The sequence below is a fragment of the Salmo trutta genome, chromosome 14 (assembly GCF_901001165.1).
Source record: "Salmo trutta chromosome 14, fSalTru1.1, whole genome shotgun sequence".
NCBI classification, from domain to species: domain Eukaryota; kingdom Metazoa; phylum Chordata; class Actinopteri; order Salmoniformes; family Salmonidae; genus Salmo; species Salmo trutta.
The window spans coordinates 25,737,113-25,749,486 of NC_042970.1; the positions used below are offsets into that span (position 1 = coordinate 25,737,113).

The window sequence follows — 12,374 nt, forward strand, 5'->3', positions numbered from 1 at the left end:
TCCTGCTCTGTCAGGCCCAATTACCATAATCCCCCCTTCTGTCCTTAAGTCCGCTAAGAATGGGGAGTCAGCCAGACAGGTGGCTGAGAAGGGTCAGCTCTTCTACACTGGCCATGCTCAGAAGTCCTTACCCTCACTCACACACATACAGTACACACACTCCTATCTCTCTCTCTCACACACACACACACACTACCCAGCCTTCTTTCTCTCCCTCTCTTTATACAATCTGACTCATAGCATGACCTTGCAATAGTTGAGGTTTGATTTGTGGCGTTATGGATCCCTCCTCAACCAGCCAGGACAGCCAGTCTTAAGGAACACCTTGTAAACTGGTATTGTCTGGAGTACAGTACAGCACCCCTGTCTGTTGTTGTCACGGTGCCAGAGGGAGAGCTAGGAGGCTCCTCTTCGCCCCCGTCCGTCTGCCCCCTCCCTGGAGCATGCAGGAAGGGTGGACAGAGCAGAGCTGAGCTGAGGGAGAGCCTGGAGCCTGGCCCTGCCTAGAGGAGTGGAGGGACTTAGAGGAGCTACACCTGACCAGGCACACGGAGTAGAGCGACCTGCACATCCAGCAGTATGGGGGCATCTTATTCAAAGAAGGTAAGTCAGCTTCCTATTCTAAGACGGGTTGGAGTTGCTGTTCAACACTGTTAATTTGTCATACTATACTGCCCCAATACATCTTGTTAACCATATATATATTTGTTTGCTTATTTATTTACCTGTTGATGGTGTAGTTTAGGTATAAGGGGGAGTCACATGAGTGGGCCTTTGTGCTAGACTACAACTTATAACTAAGCTGTTATCTAATTTGCTGAATAGTTAGGATTTATTTGAAGACTCATAAAGAACCAAGAACACATTTTGGCTTAAAATAGACAGAGACACATGTGTCTGTTTACAATAACACTATATTCAGTGTATGGTAACTGTGGACATTACAGACTAACAACATAACTTAATCACTTGGCTGAACTTCACACAGAACATAACAACTTGTATTACTCTGTCTTGACACTTGTCATATTAGCGGTTTGAATGGCAGGATTACCAACCTTGACCTTCCCATTGTTTCCCATCACGCAGCCATGCGTCAATGTAACTGTGCATAATGCTGGGTATGAAGGCATTTATAGAGAATGTAAATTCTGCAAATACTCCAGAGGTTTCTCATTATCCAGGGAACCTCATTGTTGGCTGTTGAGCAGGCAGATCATGTCCAATAGAGTATGCACACTGCTGCATTCACAAATATTTGAGCTATGGGGTGGGACACGCCTGTTTAAGGGTGTGGATCGGGGTGTGTTGACACCATGGAGCCACCGAATGAGAGCTGACAGCTGGGGTTCCCAGAGGGTTACTAGGGCATTATGGGATGCATGCATGTGTCTTCTCATCAGGGGTCTTGTGTCATATCTGAGGGGAATTTATGGCAGTCAGATTAATGGGACTATATCTGACTCTGATTCATACAATATATATTTCTGTGCTATGGTGAAGCCAGCCTGGAGTCAACAAGTGTTCATTTGAATGAGCTGTGAAGTTAGGAATTTTGTTAAAAGAGAACACATTACAATATCACGTACATCAGACACCTGCAGGTGCTTTTCCCTCATTGATATAGATTCACTGCAGTTTGCTGCAGATTTTTTTGCATTGCTTTGTTAACCATGCCATTGTCACCAAGTAAGGGAGAACGGTGCACACACAGCACATACAAATCTTATACTGCTATGAAATACAACCATCATGACATTCACAGATCTCAACACAGTGTGACTGTATCTTCAGGTATCTCTTGTCATCTTCACCAATGAAATGACACAACCTTGCCCAAAACCACCACCATTTCAACTCCAAAGTCCAAATCAGAATTACCCCCATGGGTAAATATGAGGAGGAGGCATATGCTTGATCTCTTTTTGCCCCACACATCCATTAGTGGAGGGGAGGATGGAGCGATAGAGGGAAAGAGCACTGAGTGATTGAGGGAGAGAGGGAAAGAGCACTAGGCTCTCAGAACAGTGAAAATGTCACTGCACGACCAGGCTGTAATTTCATCCCCTCTGCCAGTTTCCGGGCCCCGCTTGGCACCATGTGAATACCCGGTCGGCCTGGACCTCACAAAACAGCGCCGGTACCAGCCATCAGCCCCACCAGCACAACACAACACTCCCTTTCACTGCGACTAGCACAGAGACCGGAGGGGAATGGAGGAGGAAACTATTTGGCTGGTGCTTCCCCTCTTGTGTCGCTGGGATGGGTGGGTGTTTGGGTGGTATGGCCTAAATGTAGCAAGCATCTCTGTAAACAACGTAAGAAGTGAGGCGTTAAGAATCATACTCACATGCTTCGCTACACCAGCTAAAGGAGGCTCTAATTATAATGAGGGATTTTGCTCTGATTAATTTTCTAAACAATTTCTGGTTATTTAATGTAATAGAATATTATGTAATAGAAAACAGTTCATTAGACAACTAGCTGTAACATGAGAAACTATTTTGTTTTCATCTCTCCCATTGGATGGCTGGCTTAGGTTTTCTTAGGTTATAGGTTTATAGATTTATAAAACTGTCTCAGGTACCATAACAAACTCGTCTTAATCACAGAGGGGAAGAGATGGATGCAACACCATGGGGAAGAGATTGATGTAAGACCAGGATATTTGATTTGGCTGCACCCATGATGAGAGAGCAGCGTAGTTATGGCGCTCAGTGTCTGCACTGATAATACTGTGACTGCTCTACTGCTATCTGGGACATCAAGTAGAGTTAAATCCGTCTTGTGCCAAAGACCCACTGAGGCAGATTAAGGCAATCAGAGAAAATCCCTGTCTACATTACCCAACGGACAGGCTAAAAATACTGGTTACCTCTTAGAAAGAGTTTTACTGTGAAGTACCTGGTCTCAGGCATGCCGAGAAATGATACAGTATCAGTGATTTGTTTCCACAAGGATCTAAAGTTATCCTAAATCTTGCCATCTTCTTTTCAGACTTAATTGCAAAGTAATGTATGTGATATAACAGCACTATAAGAATGCTGAATAACAACCATTCCTCTGTTACATTTCCGACTACACAACCAGAAGAGTAGGTAATGTGTAGGTATTTGTTACATAACTGTTTAATTAGACTTCCAGACATAAGAACAGACCCATGCAGCTATTTGGAATGCTTTTCTATTCAACTGTCTGGCTCATCAAAGGGGTTCTTTAGTCACTATTGTCTGTGGCCACCAACACTGTCTAAATCAGGGAGGGAGATGCGACTAGAAGGTGGTTAGTAACCTACAGGTCCTTAAAGTGCTGGGTCATGGCTAAGTACATGTGTGTATGTGCTAAGAGTGTTTAAAAAAGGAAAGTGTAGTGTCTTAGCTCTTATTACTTATTTATACAATAAGAAAGACTCTGAATACAAGGAGCTTCACATTTACCTAAATGAGTTAGTACCAGAATAAGATAGAACAACACTGCGCATGACCAAGGGTGCTCCATTCTTAAAGGGGACATCAGTAATTAACAGAACATAACAGAAATTATTCTGAATCCCCAAACAGTTGACCGTCAATGCACAATTGAACTGGAGTACACAGGGTACAAAAGAAAACATTAACAACCTATTTTGAAATGTACTCACTACTTTTAATGTTATTTTCCATAAGTACCATCAGATCAGCTGTGGAGTTTATGTAAACAATCACACCCTTCTGATTGAGAGCTTTGGGAGTAAATCAGGGCATGGTTGAGGTGAGGCACGGTATGTTTCATATCTGGCTGTAGTGAGAAAGCGAGGGGTAGGTTATCGTAGGCAGATGGCTACACCGACTTAGGAAACATCCATTAGTTAAGTTTGGCAAACCAGATGTACTGCTTACGTATTACTCACACAGTGATGGTAATGACGCTAGGACTTCTGACTAAACCCCTCAAGACCAACAATAACCTCAGAATCTGTAATGCAAGGGTTTACTGTAACACCATTCAATGTTCAAGGCGCTCAGAAGACCAAGTTCTAGGCAGGACAAATTCCATGCTTGAAAACCAACATAGTCACATGAGCTATATGTTGAAAACTGAGACAGGAGACTAGTACTTACTACTTCAACTGAACACAAGCCATTCTCAAGATTAAGGTTAAAGAGTAAGCCACACACTAACCTTTCCCTGACACATGACCCTTTGTGATACAGTGAGAAAGACACATGAGAAGGCATGTGTGTGTTCAGCCCTCTTTAGGGCATGTAAAGTACACAGCCCCCTTGAGGGATTTGCACATGGTGTTGAGTGTGTCCTGTTGGATGTGTTGTGGTGAGGGAGGAAAGGGTTGAGAGCACCTCAGACACAGCTTGCCCTGGCAGTGTCCGTAAGACTTCATTAAACAGGAGGAATTCAGGATCAGTCTCAGTGAGCTACAGAGATATCTGTGGATAATGGGTTTAAATATGTCCAAAACAGTAGGTTGTGTCCCTGTGAATTTCCTTATAAGGCAATTTGTAAAATATAATAATACACAGAAGTAGACACTTGTCAAAAGTGAATGAGGAGAACTGGGGGTATCTGTATCTGTTGTTGTTAGGGGTCACTGAATGTTTAAAAAGGAAGAGTTGACCTTTGCCCTCTGGGTCCTGAAGTTTGATCAAATGCTTTTGATCCATGTTGAGTTCTAACCAACCCAGGGCATCCAATCACCAGTCACTCCCTCAACCATGACGCCAACAGTGTCTGGTACTGCATAAGACTCAAAGCAGGAGACTCATAGCCTTCATAATAATTATCACAGGGAGAGACAACAGAGAGAACCATACAATGTAGCTGAGAGTGACTGGACTGAACTGGGCTGAACTGCTTGTGCTGTATCTGTGCTTTGCCTTTATATCTGTGCTTTGCCTTTATATATTGTAAAGCTGCAGAGGGTAATGGAATAAAAACTCATCTAACTACTTCTTCAATAAACTATAATTACTGTTATTGTTATCAAGCAGACTGAAATCGTCCATTTCAGTCTGTTTTTGCAACAAACTAAATGGCACTCTGCCTTATGTTATGGTAACAGAAATCATTACTGTGCTGATTAAACATCTTTCACATGACATGAGAACATTACAATGACTGTCTGTCCTTGAGATCATTAGAGTCGTCTAGAATATGCACCAACAACAGGGGAGAATGATGTCTGTATCATGGCAATAGTGAAAAGATCTAAAAAGTGGAGTACCCACAAATTCCGATAGATGCGGTAAAGAGGTCAATGAAATACAGACCGTGGGGGATAGAAGGACACCGGATTGGTGCACATTCAACAAATCTGATCTAACAAAGTAGATAATTATCAAATCCGTCATGATTGATGTATTGTAACAGGCCTACAATGTGGTTACTAAGTCCAATTTGGATATATTTGGCTGTTTTCTCTGCATAACATTTAGAAGTGAGTGCTAAATACTAACTCTCGTTAGTGTAAGCTGGTAGCATCGCTAGCATACAGAAATCGGTGGTGGTAGTCAAAGTCATTCTTTTACTGCAAAGCAGTTGATTGGTGACGATGACATGTGTTTAGGTTGACATCCATACAAGCATTATACTCAGATATTTACCTCAACATAGTGTGAAATACACATAAAAAATTGCCTAAATGTGGGTTAATTTTTCTGGGGGGCAATGAGAATATTTGGGATCTTTCTCCCACGGCATATTCCCCCCACACGTTTCCATGGCATTTCTATTGTTAGGTCAAGTTCCATTGACCTATTTACCACATCTACTGTAAATCCAATTGAGCCCAACCCTGATGGACAGGCAATTGATAAGAGGCTGGCAGAGCAGCAAACCCAGACAGAAGACTGCACCAGCCAGGCCAGGTCACTCACCTTTCACCTGTGGGTCACACTTTGATCCCAGACCATGCCAGGCTGAGGCTAGTGTCAGTGCAGCCTGTGATGGAACTACAACCTGTCCCGTGTTATCCGTCCTTGCTGTCAGACATCTGTCCCTGGCATGTGACCCAGTGTGTAGTACTCGAGACCGGTCTCACTGAGACAGTCAATACGGATGCTGGGAATGTAAATACAATCAAACTAGCATGGGCAATGATCACAAGCCAGTCATAACGTGGCTAATAGGCTAGCCTATCTATTTATGTAGCAAGCTAAAAACACAGAGACTAACGTTAGCTAGCTAGCTAGCTGTTAGGAGGATGTCATGCCATTGGAGGAGTGGGTGAGTGACTGACTTTTTCCCCTCATATCGTTTTCAGTGGCTATACACAGCTAGAGATGCAGGTGTCATTTGGTTAGCTAGCAAGAGCTTGAACGACTATTATCCAGTTAGCATATCTCTTGGGTTCGCAAATTCACTCTGGTTATCTACTCCAATTTCAGAGTACTTTCGTCGGAGTGTTCCAGAGCATAGAGCAGCTGATGAATTTACAAACGTGCAAAACCCAGTTGAATATGACCGGTCTCAGTAAACGTAGGCAAAACAAGTAATAGTTAGTCAAGAACTCTCTAGATAACATGTAAACAGACTAACCAGCTCTGCTACAGCGAGTAAAATGTCAGTGAGGTCTCATTTGTGTCTGGAAGAAGCTATCTAGCAAGCTAGCCAACTTTAGGCAGTTAGCTTGGGTGCTTGGTTGGGGCAAGCATGCATTAGCAGACAAGCTGCAGAAGGACGGGGAGGCTACAATTCCCCATTGTTTATCAGTGCAATTTTGACAGCCAACTAGCTGAAAAAGTTTGAGGATTTATCTAATGTTCCTTTGTTAGATTTTAGCTCATCTTGCTTTGGCTAGCATTAGTTGTTTATCTTGTTGTTGATGTGCATAACTGAGGGAGAGAGAGCCTACCTTTTTGGTTGTTTCATCAATAGGACTGTAAAGAGGACTTCCAAATATAAGAGGACTTCCATGGTGTTTACTTATATGCAGAAATCCATTCAGGTGAATTTTGTGTCTTTTGGTGAATGCGTTCTAATGATCTAAAGTCGTGCTGTTGCAACTGCTTGTAAACATACAGCCCAGTTCAAAGTGTATTATGGCAGGCCCAGTGGCAAATGGCTTGTTTGTATAAAGCCCTACTGTAGCTCTGATTGGCTATAGCGCACCGGTCTGTGTAGACTCCGGTTTTATTTAATAAATACAAATTATGTATTTCTATTCTTTTTTCTTCACATTTTCAAACAGTACATTTATTTTTTCCAACAAGGCTATACGTTCGGGTGAAGTTCTTTTCTCACCTGAGTAGCATCGTTTCACTGCAAAAAAATTAAATTAAACCATCTAGTGTTCAGCAAAATAACAACACAATGTCAAACACAGGTAGCCTAGTCAAAAAATGTACATCCAGTCACATTAACCGTTACTTTCTCGTGGGAAACCTTCACTCTTGCGCGGGAAACCTTCACTCTTGCACAGACATTTAGAAATGAAACATGACAATTTGAAAAATAAGCCACGCAAGTTTTTTGAGCGAGAATAAAGACGACTTTTGAGTAGTAAGACATGTATAAAAGCAACAGATACCATTAATAAGAAGGGGCTAGAAGCGTCTTATATGGTGAGCTACCAAGCGGCTAGGACAGGCAAGCCCCATACAATTGTGAAGGACTTCATTCTTCCTGCTGCCGTGGATATGGCTGGGACAATGCTGGGGAAAAGGCCCAAAAAAACTATACAGACAATTCCTTCATCATACAACGATGTTTCATGACGCATCAGTGACATGGCAGGAGATGTTTTGAAACAATTACTGCTTCGCATACAAGCCTGTGAATTATATGTGTTACAGCTGGATGAGTCAACAGACGTGGTGGGCCTGGCACAGCTCCTGGTATATGTCCGTTACGTTTATAGGGGGTCAATTAAGGAAGAGGATATTTATATACATGAGAAGATATTTTTAAAGTACTGTACAGCTTTGTGACATCAAATGGACTTTGGTGGTCAAGATGTGATTGTGTCTGTACTGATGGCGCAAAAGCCATGACAGGGAGACATAGTGGAGTGGTAACGCACGTGAAAGCAGTTCCTCCCGATGCCACTTGGGTACACTGCAGCATCCACCGAGAGGCTCTTGGTGCCAAGTGAATGCCTGACAGCTTGAAAGATGTTTTGGACACTACAGTGAAAATGGTTAACTTTCTTAAAGCAAGGTCCCTGAACTCTCGTGTATTTTCTGCATTATGCAATGATATGGGCAGCGACCATGTAAAGCTTTTACAACATACAGAAGTGCGCTGGTTATCAAGGGGCAAAGTATTGACACATTTTTTGAATTGAGAGACGAGCTTAAAGTTTTCTTTACTGACCATAATTTTCACTTGTCTGACCGCTTGCATGATGACGAGTTTCTTACACGACTGGCCTATCTGGGTGATGTTTTTTCTTTCCTGAATGATCTGAATCTAGGATTACAGGGACTCATCGCAACTATATTCGATGTGCGGGACAAAATTGAGGCTATGATTAAGAAGTTGGAGCTCTTCTCTGTCTGCATTAACCCTTTCATGCCCTGCCTCCAGTCCACTTACCAATAGAGAGCCTCATCGAAATTGCAACAAGCGGTTCTGTGAAAATTTAATTTAATCAGAAGCCACTGCCAGATTTCTGGATAGGGCTGCGCTCAGAGTTTCTTGCCTTGGCAAATCACGCTGTTAAGACACTAATGCCCTTTGCAACCACGAACCTATGTGAGAGTGAATTCTCAGCCCTCACTAGCATGAAAACCAAATACAGGCACAGACTGTGTGTGGAAAGACTCTCTCCAATACAACCCAACATTGCAGAGTTATGCGCATCCTTTCAAGCACACCCTTCTCATTAACCTGTGGTGATTTATTCACAATTTTTGATGAACAAATAAGGTTTTATAGGTAAGGTGGCTAAATAAAGAGCAAAATTATTGATTATTGTTATATTATTACTTGTGCCCTGGTCCTATAAGAACTCTTTGTCACTTCCCACGACCCGGGTTGTGACAAAAACTCACACTCATTCTTATGTTTAATAAATGTATTGTATAGTGTGTGTGTGGCAGGCTTACAATGACGGCAAAAAAACAACATTTGAGAGTGAGCTGACCCTGGTACTAGAGGGGGTACGCAGCTGGAGGTTGAACGTTTGAAGGGGTACCGGACTGTAAAAAGTTTGGGAACCACTGCCTTAGTATACATAATTCCCAAACATTCTAAGAATGTATGAAATCTTGAAAATGACCATATGTGACCGAGCTCCTTGATTTGGTCTTATCTAGAAAAATTTGAAACTGTTTTTTTTTTTACATTGGATAAAAGTAGAGACTCTGGGCTAGAAAATGGTATGTCATACACTGCAGTTGAGGAACAATAGGAAAGTAATTCTGCTTTGAAATTTGATAAACTTCTAACTCCACTTTTGAGAAAATGGCCTTTGAATTTAATGGTACACCTACTGGAGAGCTCTTCTTTGTCTACACCCATTCAACATCGTTTGCACCCTCTTAAGCCTTAGCCCCACCCATCTCTTTAAAGATTCACATGAGGCCATGTGGTAAACACACGCTATATGAAGTTTATTTGTCACATGCACAGGATACAGAAGGTATAAACGGTACACTGAAATGGTTAATTGCATAGTAGCAATATCAAAAACAGAAATTGTCCAGATAAAAATATTTTATAATTATTATATGACGCTTACCTTACACACGTCTCTAAATTGATGGGACATGTGAAGGAAATGCTATAACCATCCCCCAGCCACATCTAGCTGTGTATGGGTTACTATTGTCTAGACATTTACGTTCAAATGCCGCTCCTGTGAAGTAGTGACGTGCAACATGCGCCTAGTTTCCTGAAACAAGTCACATCTAAGTGGTCGCTTGTCAGAAAATGTTAAAAAAAGTGTCATATTCTTCCTGGGGGTGTAAATGAAAAGATTTTGATGAGATTTCAAGTTGCTAAAATGCTGTCAGTTCCACTTTATAAATGCTACAATGTTTCACACACACAAGTTATTTTCAAAGAGATGGCGAACAACAGTAAGCACGCTGCAATAAAAAACAGTTCCACTCACCAGATGAACTTAACTTCTTGTTGAAAGTTATTCTTGAAAAGGGAGAAGCTAACAAATTAGCAACAAGAATCCTCTTTGATAACACCTGCTGCAGCCGGTGTTAACAAAAGATAGCTAGAAGTTTCCATATGTTTTTGTAAAAGCAATCCCACCCATTAAGTCAAAATGTGACTGGTTGATTCCACTGTCACTCCATAATGTTGCCCTAATATAGTTGAATGGCAGATGTCTTTATATAGCTAGCCAATGGCTGACATTGCTAGCTCAATTTATCTCCCCAGAGACCAGCAAAGAAAAATCCTGATTGGATCTTGTTTTCTCTTCAGTGTTTACCCTTTCCTTTCCAACAAAAACTGAAGAGATTAAATCAGATCATTGAAAAATAATAATATAATTATAATTATAATAATTATTGTATAAATCCTTAACCCTTCTCTGAAGGCGTAGTAGGCCCATTGTTCCCCACTGTGTTTGGGTTAGTAATAATTTGCCTCAGCATGCATTTTTTCACTATTCTGAATGTCTAAAGAATCCATACATTGTTCTGAAATATGAACACAGAAATATTGTACATTTTGAACTCTGTTGTGGTGGTGATTTGACAAAATTACAATCATGGTCTTGAATTGGACTCTCATTTTTCTGGTCTCGGTCTTGCCTCGGTCTCAAACCCCTTGTCCCCCTCCTGGTCTTGGTCTTGAATCGGTCTTGCTTTAGGTGGTCTCGAACACAACACTGATGTGACCTACAGGGGCCCAGCTGCAGATTTATAGGACCAGATGGTGTTTGTGTTTACCTGCATGGCCCTGTCCTCATTACAAGCTCTTCTGGCTCCACCATATAGGGCATTATACTGAAAACAGTTCAAATCCCTCAGATATCTGTTTATTCACTGAAGCATATGGTTAGTTCTCGACAATTACATGACCTGAAATGGTACTGTAGCTGTAATGAGCTTAGTTATCTTTAGCGTCCCTAGCTCTGAAGTTAATTACTGCCACCACGAGCTGTAGAGAGCAGAGAAGTATACCTGTTTCTCCACTAGGTGGCAGACTCAACTCAATCTGATCATGTAAGAATCTGAATCAGTACCATTGGGTGTGTTGTTGTTGTGTGTGTGTGTGTGTGTGTGTGTGTGTGTGTGTGTATCGTGCATGTTAAAGCCTGTTGCAGGAAAGGGAACGCTTTGTAGTTTACAAGGCCTCCCAGATCTGAACGTTACATCTTAAAACCATCTGTAAAACATTGTGTCCTGCCTAAGTACATTACTTTTCCTTCCTGGAGGGTAGCTGGCATAGTGGAACATGGTTCATGTTGAGCTGTGATGACCTGTGGTGCAGAATCTGCCTTCCTGAGATTAAAGACAGGGGGAGGTGAGAGTGACTAATGTACTGGCCTGAGGTGGGCACTGTCCCTAAGAACTGATCTTGGATCCGCTTCATGGCGTGGTTCCCATCTTTGTTGTGCTGTGACCATCGAAGGCTGGGATTCAATCCGACCGGCAGTAGATCTGGGGCGGCAGGTAGCCTAGTGGTTAGAGAGTTGGGCCAGTAACTGAAAGGTTGCTAGATCAAATCCCTGAGCTGATAAGGTAAAAATCTGTTGTTCTGCCCCTGAACAAAGCAGTTAGCCCGCTGTCATTGTAAATAAGAATTTGTTCTTAACTGACTTGCCTGGTTAAATTAAAAAATACAAATCTGCATTACAGCGCACTTGACATTTAACGGTAATTTCCGATTGAGCCGACATATGCAGCATTTAATGTGATTGCAGCCTCCGTGAATGTGGGAACATTGTCTTATAGACTTATTTAGGAAAAGATAAGGACAGAGGGGGAAAAGTGTATTTAGTAGCACAGACACATGTTGGTGACAGGCCCTTCAGCAGTGTACAACATGGTCAGTGTTTCAGTTTGCCCACTGATTACTCCAGTTAGGATTTGTAAAAGCTATGTTAGTTCCTTGGTAAGTCAGGATCTACATGAGGTTTGTTTTGGGTTCCTAACTGGGTCTCTATTGACAGGGTCCTGACTGTTTTTGTTTAATGAAAACTTGGGGTGGGATTCAAAGCGATCGTGCTTTGCACCTTTTAAATAAAACAATGCATTTTTATGGTGAGTGAGCGTTGCTTCTTTTCCCTTTCAATGTCTTTCTACAGGTGTCAGGTTCTAAATCTGCATTTTGGAGAGTATGTTAAGACAACAATCTCTGGGGCTGTAGTTCCCTCTGTCTCATCTAATGGCAGTGTCCTGAATGCCACTGACAAGCTCTCTGCTTTTACTGCTCTTTCATCTCACTAGGAGAGCACTATGTTAAGGGGCTCA

General features: G+C 42.0%; 1 protein-coding gene across 1 annotated transcript in view; it reads left to right on the plus strand.

The window, feature by feature from the left end:
* Positions 1-201: 201 nt before the first annotated feature.
* The window catches only part of LOC115207674 (protein FAM107B), a 51,082-nt gene continuing 38,909 nt past the window's right edge, over positions 202-12,374 (plus strand). Inside the window, exon 1 of the mRNA XM_029775005.1 lies at positions 202-603. Coding sequence (XP_029630865.1) covers positions 580-603 — 24 coding nt within the window. The 5' untranslated portion in view covers positions 202-579. The remainder of the gene's footprint in view (positions 604-12,374) is intronic.